This window comes from Mus caroli, chromosome 14, assembly GCF_900094665.2.
Source record: "Mus caroli chromosome 14, CAROLI_EIJ_v1.1, whole genome shotgun sequence".
In the NCBI taxonomy this organism is placed as follows: domain Eukaryota; kingdom Metazoa; phylum Chordata; class Mammalia; order Rodentia; family Muridae; genus Mus; species Mus caroli.
Window position 1 is genome coordinate 52,179,475 of NC_034583.1, and position 16,463 is coordinate 52,195,937.

Sequence of the window (16,463 nt, forward strand, 5' to 3'; positions counted from 1 at the left end):
GAAGAGAAGAGAAGAGAAGAGAAGAGAAGAGAAGAGAAGAGAAGAGAAAAGAAAAGAAAAGAAAAGAAAAGAAAAGAAAAGAAAAGAAAAGAAAAGAAATTCATCTGTGTACTTCTGTTGCTCTAGAACCATTGCTGGTACCCCAGAGTCTATGCTAGTCAGTGTTCTCTAGAGGGACAGACATTATAGAATGAACACACACACACACACTCAATTTATTAGAAAGGCTTACAGGCTGTACTCCAGCTTGTACAACACTGGTCATCTACCAACAGAAGGTCTAAGAATCTAGTAGTTAGCTGTTCAATCCATAGGGCTGGATGTCTCAGCTGGCCTTCAGTATACATCAGAATGTTAAAGAAGTAGGGCCTAATGCCAGAGAAGGAACGGAATAAGTTAGAGCAAGCAGGCCAAGAATGAGAGAGCTTTCTTCTTCTCTGTATTTATTTAGGCTGCCAGAGGAAGATGTGGCCCAGATTAAAGGTGGATCTTCTCATCTCAAAATATCAGGATTAAAAGTGGGTCACAGGTGTACGCAGACTCTTGGGTTTTAAATTAATTGCAACTGTCGTCAGGCTGACAACCAAGAATAGCCATCACAGTAAGTGTGACAGAGAGCTATACATGTGACCCTACAGGAAACATCACTGATCTGCACATGGCATTGGTTCTTAGAGTAGACTTGCTTCCCGAAGGTATCCACCCCCTGATCATTGCCTGGCCATGTGCACATAGACATGCTGTAATATCTTTAATTCTCAAAGTCCAGTTTTCCTAATACTTTTGTTATTGTGTGGTAGAAGGTTGGAGATCACAGGACGTGGTTTTCATGATAAGGATTGGGAGTTGGTGGATTCATGTCTAGTCTGCCACCTATTTGAAACACACTAGTCCCTGGTAACCTCATAAGGAAAATTTGCCTCTAACTTTAAAGTCAGAAAACTGCTTGAGTATTTGTTTAAAAAATAAAAAGAATCTTGATTCATGGCTTTTATATTTTCAGGACACAGGTGTGTCTGATCTGAAGTGTCTTTGCCCAGGTTCTCAATATAACCACCCCCCACCCCCAAATCTTAATTATGAAGGGGAAAGTGCTAGCACCCTGGGTGCTTACTCGGTAAGAACTTCATAAAGCATAAAGCCATGTCCACACCCAGGGAGGAACACTGCCATCACTGCCTGAAGGGATGGAGCTTTGGAGAAGTGTTTGGCCTTGTACAAGGTGATCCAAGGGAAGTTGGGTCTGAGACTTGAGCCTCCACACCTCTGGCATCATAACCACTGTGCCAAAAGCTATGTCGCAGAGTAGAGAGTGCACACCCAGAACACTTGCCATTCAGGGTTTTGTGACAGGGTCCAATAAACACAGAATCAGATTAAGACCTGAGGCATCACCTTGAAGAGAGCCCTTAAGCAAGTCCCAGAGCAGGGATAAGACACAATCTCTTACGGCTCCAGTTTCTCATCTGTATCCCTAAATGCTGGAATACAGGGCCCAGCCTGTGAAAAAAGAAATCCCTATTTGTCCATAAAAGTTTCACCTATAATTTTACACAAAACCAGCTAAACTTCACTTACTGGCCAAAAAAGATTAAACTCAAACCAGCCCAAGGACAGACTGCCTGTGATAGAAGCTAGCCATATAGGACGGGCAAAAATCATCCCAGAATTCACTAATTATCACCTTCTCCTTTAGGTTACCACTGTAGTCCAATTTGGCTTCTAACGGCCAATCAGCTTCCTGCAGGGATTACTGTGTGAGGGATTACGGTATATCCTCAAGTGTACACACATCCTCAAGTGAAGCCTGCACATGCTTCAGAGATAGTTAGAGTGGGAAAAGATAGAAAGTCCATCAGGCTCTTCCCAGTGTGGGGATGGAGGCTAGGACCTCATATATGTTAAGTAAATACTTATCACAGAGCTACGTCTCCAGCCCAGTGGTTAGTTTTATTTTCCAGTTGCATCTCACTAAGCACTCCAGACTGCCCTTAGACTCACAGTGCTTCCTCGTAGTCATCCATCAACGCTGGCTCTTTCTACCCCCTCTTCCAAGATGATCCCTGAGCCTCGAGAGACAGGGGAAGCTATACATGTCCCACTTAAGGCTAATACTCCCTAGTCTCTTAATTCTGTATGCTGACAAGTTATGGGTCTCTGTCTCTGCATTAACTGCCATCTACTTCACAAAGAAACTTTTTTGGGGTTTGGAAGGTGAACTGACTTACGAGCATAGCCATAAGTTGCTAGGAGTTTGTTTTACTACTATGTCCATTTAGCTGAATAATGGTAGCAAGTTCTTCTCTAGGGCCTATGACCTATCTAGCTTCAGGTTCATGGCCCTGATAATGATGCCAGGTATGGGTTCTGTCTCATGGCACAGGCCTTAAGTTCAATAAGAAAGTGGTTACTTTATGGTACCTCACAGGGTTTCTTACTTTTCTCCTCTGGTATTATGCAGAACACCTTCTGGCAACACGAAAGCTGACTGAAGGTCTGAATTCTGCCAGTCAGTACCAGATTGATTTCGCCATGTATTCCAAATGAAACCCACATCTGCAGATTCAAAGCTAACATCTGTATATGAAAGACAATATGAGAGGGTTGTTTTCCTGGATCTTGGTTACCTCACTCCAGATGACCGTTTTCTAGTTCCCTCCATTTCCCTACCCATTTCCTTTTTCTTAAAAGCAAAATAATATTTTATTGCTTAAATGTGCTACATTTTCAGTATTCATGCCTCAGTTGATAGACAGTTAGGTTGTCTCCAGTTTCTGGCTGTTAGGGATAGTAAGCGCCATCAGTAAGCTTGACTGAACAAGTGTCGATGATGAATGACACCCTTTGGGTATGTGCGCCAAAGTAGTGTAGTGGGATCATATGGTGGATCTATTTCTAGCTTTTTTGAGAAACTGCCACACTGATTTCCATAATCCCTGCATGAGTTTGCATACCCATCAGCAGTGAATGTGGGTGCTCTTCTCCCACCCACCAACAGTCAGCATTTGTTATTTTGCTGTTATTATTAAGCCTCCCCATTCTAATTGGGGTAAGGCAAAGTCTCAAGTTGGTTTTGATTTATAGTTTTGGGGTGGCTATAGATCAACCACTCTCTTCATCTTGAGTACCTCGGCTACCTGATGTTCTGAACGAAGCCCAGACAGGGCAAAAGGGATGCAAAAAACCCCACCATAATCTGAGGAACTAGCTCATAAATTAGAATTCCTTTAAAGTTGTTAACAGAGATTGTCTACTGGCCAGCAGCGGTCATCTCTGATGCTTTGAATTTTTTTTTTTTTTTTTTATAATTCTACCATTTAAAGTTCAGTGCTTGCAAGACCATCTGTCCTTGAAATCAGAACAATCATAAAGATAGGCATTCAGAAGGAATTTCTTTGGACTGAGGGGTCTTTGCAGGAGGTCATTGTTCCAGGCTTCGCTGCTTTGTATGGGGCTTGTGGCTGCACTGTGGACAGACTCGTGTTTTTGCTGAGCACTTCTGCTGCTTAGAGCACCAGGAGGAGCTTGCAAAGGCTTTCCGTGAGCACAGAGGGGCCTCCCCCACACGCACCTCCCGGGATCAAAGCGCTGCACACGTGACCTTCGGGGGCGGGTGCCACATTGTTCACATGAGAAGCTTCTCAAAGGCTCCAGCCCGAGCAGAGCATTTCAAAGTCAGGCTTTGATCCTGGCAGCCAGGACTGTCAGGGACCCATGTACAAGTTAGAACACAACAAAAGGGGGAGGAGAAAGGAAGGGGAGAGAGGCGGAAAGAGGGGGACGGAGAGGGGGAGAACGTGTGTGTTAACTCAAAGGACATGAGGCTTTTCTTCTCAGGCCAGCATTGAAATAAGAAGCAAAATGAACATGATTTCCTACGTTGGCTCCAACACTGTGTGGGCTGGTGCGCCAACTCGGCCACTTGCTGGCTAAGTAATTCTGGGAACTCGGATCCTCCATCTCCTCGCTGGTGAGATGGGAATAGTGATATCTGCCCTACGGGGTTGTTCTGAAGAATAAGTGGGAAAACATATAAAGCCTAAATCAAGCACAGTGGGCACCCATTAAACAAATTATACCGATGGCTATTATTATTTTGGATTTTCAACAGACCAATAAATCAACTCTGCTGATTAAACTTTAATAACATATTTGGGTGGTGGAGGCAGGAAGGTTGTGTGTTCAGGCCAGCTGACACAGTATAGTAAGCTCCTGAGTGCGATTTCATCTTGTAAAGAGCTTGCATAGCTTATGCACAACCCTGGGCTCAAACCTCATGGGTGGGGGAGGGGGGAGGACAATGAGGCTTCCCTGGAGAACACACTCAGGTTATCTAATTCTAACTTTTTCTAGTTTACTTGAGTTGTACCTCTTTCTATCTAAAGCATCCTAAAATGCATTACAAGTTTTCTACATAAAAAAAAAAACCAAAAAAAACAACAAAAAACAAAAACAACAAAAAAACAAAAACAAAAACAGAAACAAAACAAAAAAAACCGTCTCAACCACTGTTCAGGGCAACTGGACTTCACTCTGCGGAGTCACCTGCAGGACTGTTTCACAGATGTGGCACCAGCGTCTACCCTGCAGCTGTACTGACTTCAAGGCTCAGCCAGACAGGCCACTGTCACTCCTGGCTCCTGCAGAGACAATTTCCTCCACATTCCACCTCCTCCCACCACGAAGAACCAGATGCATGCTCCAACGGGACAAAAAGACCAGCAAGTGACCTCTAACCTTGGGAGATCTTTTACACATTTTGTACCACATAAGTAGCATTGTGACCAATGTGTTCATGCCATATAGTTTCCTGTGTCATGTATACTCACGGTACTTTTATACAATGAGCATCTCTTAAAATGTGCATGTGCTCATGATGTATGTGTGTGCATGCATGTGTGTGTGCATGTATGTGCAAGTGTGTATGCATGTGTACGTGTATGTGCATATTCCACTTTACACTAGGCCCAATCATACATAAAGGAGCAACCAGGTTGCAGAGCCTCACGCTTCACTCTCCTTACTGGATGCCAGCCTTCTGTGTTCAAATTCACAGATTCTGGGGACAGCAAGAGCCATTTTCACTGGGGTGGCTTAAAGGGAATGAAAACGTACCTCCATACCAATTGTGGTGGCACACACCTTAAATCCCAGCACTTGGGAGGCAGAGGCCAGAGGATCTTTGTGAACTGGAGGTCAGCCTGGTCTACAGAGAGAGTTAGAGGGCAGCCAAAGCTACATAGAGAGTCCTGTCTCAAAGAGAGAGAGAGAGAGAGAGAGAGAGAGAGAGAGAGAGAGAGAAAGCCTATATTCAATATAACTTGTAAAATGACACCCACGAAATAGCTATCATATTGTGTTCTGGGAACTCTAACAATGTTGCTAATTGGAAAGAATTTTATTTAAAATATACTTTCTTCAAGACTTTTTACTTTTAGAAAACTCGTCTGATATTATTGTTAAATTCATTTAAAAAACAAAACAAAACAAAACAGCTCTAGTTGGCTCATGACAAGCTAATTGGTGGTGTGAGCTCAGTTTGTAATTCCCCACATGGAATTAGGTAGAAACTTTGAATTAACTGGAAATCCAGGGAACCTGTTTCCAAGGAATGAGATCAATGTGTGCTGCTGCATCTCTGAGCGGCCACACATCTGAAGCACCATAAACACGGAGCACTGTAATTACTCATAATCCAGGCAGTACGTAAACAGAACATAAATATTAAATTACACCCCCTCACCCTCCAATAGGCCTGTCTGCTTTGAGGTTTTTATTTCATTCAGCAAAGCCCGGTGCTTAACATGCCTTGAAACTTCCACAAGGGTCAAGAAGTAATGACCACGTGGAAAGAAGTGAACAGCTGACGGTGCCACCCAGCCTCCAACCACTGCAATTCTGCCGTACGAGACAGTGTTTCTGCACACTCACACCCCTGCCTAGCTTACGACCATGTGTTCATATTTATTTATTTATTTATTTATTTATTTATTTATTTATTTATTTATTTATTTTGGTTTTCCGAGACAGGGCTTCTTTGTGTAGACCTGGCTTACGACCATGTCTTTACATACATCTATTTATTTATTTATTTATTTATTTTGGTTTTTTCGAGACAGGGTTTCTCTGTGTAGACCTGGCTGTCCTAGAACTCACTCTGTAGACCAGGCTGGCCTCGAACTCAGAAATCCGCCTGCCTCTGCCTCCCAAATGCTGGGGGATTAAAGGTGTGCGCCACCACTGCCCGATGTCTTTCCCTTTATATTGAAACGTATTACATGTGACATCTTTAAAAACGTAAGCAATAAACCTTTCTTCCTCTGTCTCAGGTCCCTAAAACCCCATCTCTGCAGCACGGGGAAACACTGGCAGTGGAGTTGGGGATGCCTCTCTAAGATACCTGTCTCTATGCACGGGTTTGGCACGCCAGTTCCTAGCTCTTCACTGCTTTACTCTTGGCATGTTAGGGGAGTGCTCCACGAGCTTCAAGGAGTACCAGCTTTGTGGATGCAATGGGATGTACCTAGCCTGTGCTAGACACTCACACAGCACCCACATGCTAGGCGCAGAGGGAATTCACATTTGGCTAGCTGCCTATACAATGATCAGATCATTTCATAGTACATCCAAGTGGCTTCAAGTCTTACTCCCTATAACTCTTATCAGAAAAGAGATAATTTCTCTAGCTACATGCTAGTCTGCATAAGGCAGACAAGTAAGGGCGGGCACAGGCTGTGTTTAGCTTTTTGACCAAAGTCCTCTAAGTCAGCAGTTTTCAACCTATGGGGTCGTGACACCTCCTAACAAAGTTCTATCCCCCAAAATATGTACATTATGATTCACAGCAGTAGCAAATTTACAGTTATGAAGTAGCAACGAAAGTAATTTTATAGTCAGCACAATGTGAGGAACTGCATTAAAGGGCCGCAGCATTAGGAAGGCTGAGAACCACTGCTCTAGGTCAAATGCTAGGTAGGCGCCTTTGAGTGATGCTCTTGACTGGCCTTGTCTACAGGAGCTCATCTGTCTATGCAGTCTATCAAGTCTGTTTAATCCAAACTTCTCCGCACTGTCTAATCAGGCCCCTCACCCTGTACCATTCCCGGGTGTCTCCTGTTTATTCTGGATGTGGTCTTACTAAGAATCTTGGTTGGTCAGTGTAACCAAGATCCCAGGGTTGTTCTCCATCCTCTGACCCCTGCCTGCCCCTGACCGCTCTGTATTCAGTACAAACCCCTCCTGCACACACTTGGGTCAGTACACACCCCTTCCCTGTGCTGCTCTTGCGGTTAAATCTAAGTCCTGCTGAGGTCCTTCCTTTACTGCGGTAGCCCTACAGGAAATCTAGTTCAGCACTCTGCTGTCTAGCTCTGCTTGTTCTTTGACATCTCCCAGGGTGGGAGGGTAGAAAAGAGTTTGTAGGGTCAGTGAAGGGAAAGAAGAGGAGGAGGGTGAGCTCTGGGCTTAGAACTGCATCTCTTTTCTTTTCCTTTCCCTTCTTTTCTTTTCTTTCTTCTCTCTTTCTTCCTTCCTTCCTTCCTTTCTTTCTTTCTTTCTTTCTTTCTTTCTTTCTTTCTTTCTTTCTTTCTTTCTTTCTTTCTTCCTTCCTTTCTTTCTTTCTTCCTTCCCTCCTTCCCTCCTCCTCCTCCTCCTCCTCCTCCTCCTTCTTCTTCTTCTTCTTCTTCTTTTAATGGAGGTTCAACCATAAATACCAAGGGTCAAAATTTATATTTTGGTTTTAAAAATACACTACACTTTTAAAACAAATAAACAAACAAACAACACCATGTGGTATTGTAAAAGCTGGAGGGAAGAACCTGGTATCTTCCAAGCAGATTGCTTTATCAATAAACTTTTCAAGCAAGAAAATATACACACAGATAAAATAGCAATGCAGTGGGGAAGGCATCACCCTTGGGGTCTTCCTTTCCTTCTAAAAGTGTACAGGGAGCAAGCAGTCCTTAATGCCGACTCTCCTCCATTCTGGAGCCCAACACAGTCATGCAGGGAGATAGCTGGGGATGCTCGCCCAATAAACAATGAGTGAGCCAAATACTGTTCAAAGCAGTACTTCTGAAGGTTCCCTTCAGGGATTAAATTCTCAGGAGCAGAGACTGGAAAAGGCTGCAGCCACGGTTCCCTAGTCACCCAGGAGTCTTCTTGGGTGCCATGGGTGTGTGAAGGCAGGGCAGGGTGCCGGGTGGGATGAACCTAGAAGACTTCCTTCCCAGGTTCTGGATCCAGCCCAGCTGCCTCCTTCCACCCCAGCTGGCAGCTCCCTGGCCAAGCTTCTCAAGCCACACTTGGTGGTTATCCAAAGCTGACAGTCCCTAAAGCCCCTTCTCTCTTTTCTGCCTTAGAAAAGCCAACACTAAGCAAAACATAGGCTGGTGCCACAGTCAGAGGAAGGAGAGTTCCCCAGACCACAGGGAGCCTCCTAGACCCTCTGTGACCAGGGATGGCTCCTCAGGGCCTCTGGGCCTAATAGCACTATTTATTTGTACAGCCAGTGAGTTATTTGCTTCGGTTCTTTGAACTTTTAAAAAGTTAAATGTTAAATTCCAAATTTAAGTGGGGGAGAAATTATCCGTGGAGAAAAAACAAGGGGCACAAAACTGGCAATGTTGAATTAGGTTTATATGGCTGGTGCTTGGAAATCAGCTTTTTAATTTCCTTTAATAAAACAATACCAAATAGCTATAAGAATCTGTACTTCGGGCTCTTCAAGAAAGATCACAGGAGGGGACTTAGTGCTGTCTGCTGAATGTGCTGGGCTCACTAGTACAACTAAAGCAAATGAGGAACAACTGAAAAGGTAGAAATGAGCCTTTTTGAAATATATAATCGAAAATTACATTAATTTTCGGTGACTTTTAATCACAGGGATGAGAACGATTTTCAAAAATTAGACATCCTCCAAAAAACCCGAAGTTGGACACTCGCCCTGTTGTAGGGAAAGTGAGTTGTTTACAAGAGCTCCTTTTTTTTTTTTTTTTTAACATTAACGAAAGTCATCCCAATAATTGGTTAGAAAAGCTTACTTTGAAAACCATGCCAAAGGCTTGAAGCCTGCTTCAAGTGGTTCATGCGAAAACTAGTTTCCTGGTTTTCCGCTGTGAGGCGATCCTGTTAAAAGCAGGGTGTTGGCATTCATTCCCTGGGAGGAGGAGGGGGCAGGGCTGATGGAATTAGGCAATAGGAACTAAAAACTCTAATGTGGTTACTTCGTGCAAACAAAAGTCCCCCTCTACCCTGTATCTCATGAGAGTCGATGGGATGCCGAAAGCAACTGGCACTCAGGGGTGCTCACAGCCCCCAGTGCCTGGCAAGGACCACCTGAGGGGCCGTGGGAACAGCCTTTGGGGATATGACTGACATAGAAAAAAATCACTCTATTCTCAACCATGTTAGAATCTTTCAAAAAAATAATAAGGGTATACATGTGTGTACATACATCTCAGCAGACTGAAGTTCCCCCAAACAGGCTCCAAATGACTCAGTTATCTGTCCTATTCTTTCACAAAATTCAGTTACAGGGAAATATCTATTAAGATCACTGACTAAAGGCAACCAGAAGGAGCAGAGATATTTAGGACCTGGAGGAGAGGAGCATGGGAACCAAAATAAATTAATGAAACGAAGCCGCTCATCATGGCGCCCTGAGCATCATTGGATGTGGGGAATGGATGGGGTTCAAGCCTGCAAGCTGCGGATTCTCATTTTTGTGGTAAGGGCAAAGATGAGGACATTTGTTTTAGAACATGGGTCTCCATCAGAACTTCTGGATTTCTCAGCTCTACCTTGTAATTCCAAAGGGCTTCACTTAAATTGACAATGTTCAAATGAGATAAAAATTAAATGTCAGCAGCATTTGGCTAAACACATTTCAAATGTTCAACAGCCACAGTGGTGAGTGGTTCCCAAAGTGGGTGACAGACGTACAGACCACTGTCACAGGCAATCCACTAGACAGAAATCTATTGGAGCAACGTCAGAATGAGAAAGGTCATAACTCCAGGTGACCTGGTCCTGGCATATGGTAGATTAGCCACAGTAGTGACAAATGATTCAACCCCTGGGTGGTCGTTGTCTATCCCTAAGATGGGAACAATCACAGTCCTTACTTAGGCCATGTGGTGTAAAGATTCTATTATCGAGTACCCAAAAGTCAGATGATAACATCTGACAAATTATTTTTGGTTATATCATTTCCCACCACAACTGCAAGATATCTATTATAGAATAACAAACATGAGCTAGAGAGATGACTCAGTGGTTAAGAACACTGGCTGAAGTTCTGGAGGGCCAAAGCTCAATTCTCAGCACCCACATGGTAGCTCACAGCCATCTGTAACTCCTATCCCTTGGGATCTAACACCTTCTTCTGAATTCCATGGGCACCAGGCACACTCATGATTCATAGACATACATTCAGTCAAAGCATAAAAATAAATAAACCAGATAAAATAACAAAGTGTTCATGGAAACGGGCCCATTTTGTCAAGAGATATACTTAAGGACACAACACATCATCAACTCTCCAGGTCCCATGAGGGGTTCAGATAGCTATGTTAGAGTGACACGGAATGGGAGCATGTCAATCAAAGTGGCCAACATATTGCCAGAGCTGAGGTCTCTAAGCAGATTTCTTGTCTAATAACCAACAAAGTGAAAGGAGGCTGAGACCCGCTGGCCCCATCCGACAGGTCCACCCAGGCACACAGCATCTCCAGGAGAACTGTTCCAGCGGCTGCCAGCAAGCTTCAACTACAAATTAAAGATGGCGGAAACCTAACCAATAATAAGCCCAGATACCTCGAGGAAAAACAGAGTTGAAAGACTTACAAAGGAAATAATAACTTGGAGTAATAAAACCACAGGTGGGAAATGAACCTATCCCTGCCTACCCAAAGTTTCTCTAACTCTGGCTTGAAAACACAGATGCGTGCTTGCAGTGGGAAACACATTATGACCCTGGAGTATGATGATTCCTCCTTGAAAGAGGACGGCAGGAGATGTGGCTCAGATCTAGGGAAAGCAAACTTTATTTTACCCTTGAAAGAAAATTTCAGGGTTTTATTACTAACTTTATTCACAGAGGAAAAACTAAGATTAAAGACTCTATGAAATATATTACTTGTATAAAAATTTATTAATGTGCATACTGTTAGATGTTAGAATCTTTTAAAAAATGTCCAAGGTGGATGAATTCATTCAATCCCTGGGCAAATGTACTGTACTAGGAGCTGGGTGGGCTGGATAGTAAGGTGACGAAACTGTACTGACAGGAATTGCCACTCTCAAGGGAACACCACAGGTCATGTGCTAGCATGTCTATGTGTTAATATATCTATGTAGCCCCATGAATACCAAGGCACTGTGGGTGCTCCTCCCAGGGCATTATGGGAATGGTATGGTTAAGTGGCTGTATCAATGCTTAGGGAAAGCTGCTATCTAGGCGCCTTAGTAACTTTTCTATTGCGGTTGCAAAACACCATGACCAAGGCAACTTATAAAAGGCATTTATTTAGGTTTATAGTTTCAGGGCATCAGAGTCTGGTGACAGCAGAGCAAGGTGTCAGGGACAGGAGGGAGCTCACATCCCCATCCACAAACAAGAGCAGAGAAAGCGCTGGTCACAGCACCAGTTTTTGGAAACCTCAAAAAGAGTTCATGCATTTCAGAGTCCTATGAAATCTATTTTCCCAGTGTGGCAGTTTGAGGGAAAATGGCCCCATAGCTTCATATGTCTGAATACTTGGTCCCCACTTGGTGGAACTGTTTGGGAAGGACAAGAAAGTGTGGCCTTTTGGAGGAGGCATGAATTTGTTAAATATCTGTTGAAGATTTTCAGGTCTGTGCTCATGAGAGTTATTTTTCTGTAACTTTTCTGATGTTTTTGTCTGATTTTGATATTAGGTGCTGCTAACCTGACACTCACTGAGTGAGTTTGTGCTCTCCATGTCTGCATTACAGGACAGCCTGGGACTGCATTACTGGTCTGCTGGCACTGGGAGAATGTCAGTGACATGCAGTTTGATTGATAGAGGTGTTGCTGTCAGCTGTGACCTTGCTAAGAGTCTGTCTGGTGCTCTGCAGGCTTCTAACACAGGGATGTAAAAGTCCCTGCTCTCCTGGGAGACTTGATCCTGCTCACAGCTCAGTCAGTCTCCATTCCCCTGGGCTCCTGCTTCCTTTATCTTCTCCTTCCTTCCTTCCTTTCTTCCTTCCTTCCTTTCTTCCTTCCTTCCTTCCTTCCTTCCTTCCTTCCTTCCTTCCTTCTTTTTGAGACTGGGAACTCACTGTATAGTGCAATGCATGTTGAGGATCCCCAGGGAAGGGCTCAGCCTTTCAAGGGTCCTTTCAATGGAACTTACACCCCAGGGTCACCATTCCTGCATTCTCCTTCAATTTAGGACAACTTCACACCCACAAGATTCTGGGCTGGCAGGTATTTTGTTTTTGTTTTTTGGTTTTTTTTTTTTTCTCTTAACCCTTTCTATCATTCGCTCTGCTTTCTTCTTGTTCACAGGCTCGATGAGGAGTCAGATTCACTCTCATCTCTGACCTAACAGATAAAGAGCTTCTTCTCGCTTGACTTAAGGCCCTCTCCTTTTAATCTGCTCTTTGGTTTCTGGTTGCAGAGGTGACCGTTGATAAGTCTTCCAGGTCCAGATCCTTTCCTTCGTCCTTCGTGGTACCTAGTCTACCAATGGCCTGGTAGAAGCATCCTTTTGTTTGCTTGTTTGTTCACTAAGCTCTTTCTAAGGATCTCCACCTCTGCTTACACTGCCCACCTAACCCAAACAATGCCCATTTCATCCTATACAGCACATCAGCTACAGCTATTTTTAAATCCTCTTTATGATAATACCAGTTCTTCCGGCACGTTTGTTTCCTATGTTTGCTCAGACTCTTCAAACTGAGTTTTTGCTTTTTAGTATGCTTTGGCTTGTGCCTTGTATGTTGTTGTTGTTACCAATCATACCTGATAAACTGGGTAACAGGGATTCTTCTATATAGTGTGGGAAAGCTGTGGGATCTCAGAAGCAGTCCCTAACCTTCTCTCTCTCTCACACACACACACACACACCTCCTCTCTCTGCCCCTTCACCCTCATCTCTCCCTCACCTCTTCTCCCCATCACTTCTGAGACAGGATAACTAGAGTGAGGTGGCTCTGGTCTTTCCCACTCCCATATCACTTTATCACTTAGACCCTGATAATATAGGTTCCTGTCATCCTCCAGTTTCTCCCAAGGATGGGTCTTCACAAGAGTACCCTGCCCTGGCCCCTTTCTAAAGCTCAGCTTCTTAGAAGAGAGGAATTCTCTTTGCTCTGCATCCTGAGAACCTCCATGGTACCCTGGTGGTAAAATGGAGAGGCCACGCTACATAGGGCTGCAGAGCTCTGTATTCTCCTACTTGTCCACACCAAGACTTTGGCAGTTTGTCAAGGACAGTTCCAGCTTCCTGCCCCAGAGGGAGGCTGGGAGGCGGGTGTTGCGATGGTTGAATCTGCCTGACTCTCAAGGGTTCACTTCTCTTAGAGATCTCAGAGCAGCTGATCCTTAAGTTTGTTCAGCTGCAGAGAAGCTGTTCTGCACAACCAGAGACTGTGGAATGAATTTTTTCCCCTCCATGTAAAAAGTGTACAGCTGTTTGAACCCTCATCTTCTGGGTCTGATCCTCTAGATATTTGTTTTATATTTTCTACAGTCAAAAGACCAAGATAAGAAAACAAACTTTTATAAAAGGTTTTCTCATCTCGGAATCCACAAAGTTCCACTCATCTTTCCCCAGTATTAGGCAAAGAGATCCCAGGGGGGTAGAAGATTTGTCTATTTCCCTCCTGGGTCCCTGAGTGCTTGAATTTCTTTGCTGGCCATAGGCAAGAGGACCTGCCATCTACCCAATATGACAGATCCTATATCTGAAATAACCATTAGTACAGTCAAGAGAGACCAAAACCTTTCTGATAAGATGTAGTAATTAACTAGCTATCAGAGAGCTGGAAGCCATTTCAATCCAGATAGATGTAAAGTCAAGACTCCGACTTACTTAGCACAGCAACCAGCAAGAAAAGGCCTCTGGTATGGGACTTGGGGAATGCGTAACTCTATTTCCTGCTGTTTGTAGATCATTGATCAAGAACCCATGAGAGGTAGATGATAAGACTCAGATTTAAATAAGAGCAGTCTGCAGGGGAGAGGGCTTTCCATTTAAAAGTCACTCTCCATAAAAACAAAAACCCATTGTTGCTTTTCTAACTGAAGGCTCTGGTGCCTCACTGAGAACAAAACATCACACCAGTCCCCCACCCCCACCCCCGCCCCCCAGCTAGTCACATCTTCAAAGGATCAGAAAATAAAGCAAATGCTGGGTGTTTAGCTTAGAAGAGGCCAAGAGGAGAAACTCCAAGAGATGAGCAGGAGCGAGGAGGATTTCTTAATGAGCAAGACTTAAAAATGTGCATGCTAAAGTGGTAAGATTGTAACATTGGCTTCCTTCAACACCATGGCCTGCCTTGTCACATCCCATCAGCAACTGTAAGGTTAATTTTAATTTTAAGAAAAAGAAGACCCAGAAATTGGTAGTATTTCTATCTCCACTATTCACCCTTTGTTACTTGTGTTTATAGTAGAATATTGGCTCTTCATAGTTAACCTCCCCAAAACATTCTGTCATTGAAATGCTAAGTTATATACATCAGTGGTGTTTGTAAAATTCTGGTTGTCAGATCTACTTATCTCAAAAAAAAAAAAAAAAAAAAAAAAAAAAAAAAGGAAGAAAACAGGGATTAAAAGGAAATTCTATTATATCTCAATACAGTAGCATAATGAGCCAAGAATTCTGTCATGTTACCCAAAGTATTGCTAGCGGTCAACTGGAAGAATGCAATTTGGAACAGTGGAACAGAAGCACAAACACATTCTTGATATGTACCTTGGACAACTCCATGCCAGGTCCGCACTGTTTGCAGAGGACACAGTTTCCAGATCGATCTTTGAATTCTTGCTGCCTGCAATCTCCAGTTTCGCAACTCACTTTACATGCCTATAAAAGAAAACCCATTCCCTAAGTGTCATCTTCAGCTCCAGTGCTCATGCTATTTGCAAGAAAGAAATGGCATCTGCAGGGTTGTTCACATATACACCTTAGAGTAAAAACCACCTTTGCCGGGCGGTGGTGGCACTCGCCTTTAATCCCAATCCCGGCACTTGGGAGGCAGAAGCAGGTGGATTTCTGAGTTCGAGGCCAGCCTGGTCTACAGAGTGAGTTCCAGGATAGCTAGAGCTACACAGAGAAACCATGTCTCGGAAAAAACCAAACCAAACCAAACCAAACCAAACCAAACCAAACCAAACCAAACCAAACCAAAACAAAACACCTCAGCGTGGCATCGACTTAATTTTCATCTAAGAAGAGAGGCTGCTCTCTGAATGAGTCCATGGCCTTACAGTCTTCTTGCCTCAGCCTCCAGAGCTGAGATTACAGGTGTGAGTCACAACCTGGGGCTATGACAGGAGTTCTTTCCCCATATTCATATGAAAGCGAAGAGGCAACTTACCAAGTGGAGTAGGAGGAGAATGGCAGCGAAGAGCACCGTCCTGTGTACAGGTAGGACCTTGAGTGCCATGGCTCTCACCAAACTCGTTTATTCCTGAAGGATGCAAGTCAAAGACAAGAAGGAAGACACCGTTAACATGCAGTCTTAGGGACCACTCTTTACTTATATACCGATGTGAACACCACTCTTTGTCCACATGAGGTGCTAAATGTTATTTATCTTTTAAAAGAACCACTTTTATTTATTTTATTTTATTTTATTTTATTTTATTTTATTTTATTTAAGTGTTTGGGGGTTTTGCCTCCATGGGCATCTCTGCACAGCATGCAAACATGCAAGTGTGCATGGTACCCACCAAAGCCAGAAGAGGATGCTGGATCCCCTAAGGACTGGAGTTACAGACAGTCGTGAGCTGCCGTGTAGGTGCTGGGAATGGAACTTGTGTCTTCTGGAAGATCAGCCAATGTTCTTAAAACTGCTGAGCCATTTCCCCACCTAAACGAACCACTTTCTAAAAAGGTACCACAGGCCCAGAGAGATGCTTCAGTGTATAAAAGCACTTGCTACCAAGCCTGAAGACCTGAGTTTCCAGGCCCCAAGAACCAACTTTTACAATGGTCCTGTGGCTGCCACACAGTGAAGGTGTATGTATGTGTGCCAAACACACACACACACACACAATAAAATAAATGTAATAAAATTTCATACACTCTGCTTACCTATACGATACATGCAGAACTCCTACTGGCCCTGAACTCCCGTCTTACACTAGCCTTCATTTTCTACCCAAGCCTTTCCAGTGGCCAATCTACTTCAACCAGAAGAGACTAGCAACCACACAGTGGCTTGCAACTTGCTGTTTGTAACCGTTTGACCAGGCCAAAAGAGTGACA

The 16,463-nt window shown here is 43.8% G+C and overlaps 1 protein-coding gene across 2 annotated transcripts in view; it reads right to left on the reverse strand.

The window, feature by feature from the left end:
* Positions 1 to 16,463, reverse strand: part of Tnfrsf19 (TNF receptor superfamily member 19) — an 89,406-nt gene that overhangs the window by 50,927 nt on the left and 22,016 nt on the right. For both annotated transcript variants that reach the window (XM_021181855.1, XM_021181854.1), the window contains exons 2-3: positions 15,571 to 15,663; positions 14,946 to 15,056 (exon numbers count right to left, since the gene is read on the reverse strand). In XM_021181855.1, the coding sequence (XP_021037514.1) occupies positions 14,946 to 15,056; positions 15,571 to 15,639 (180 nt within the window). In that variant the 5' untranslated portion in view covers positions 15,640 to 15,663. The remainder of the gene's footprint in view (positions 1 to 14,945; positions 15,057 to 15,570; positions 15,664 to 16,463) is intronic.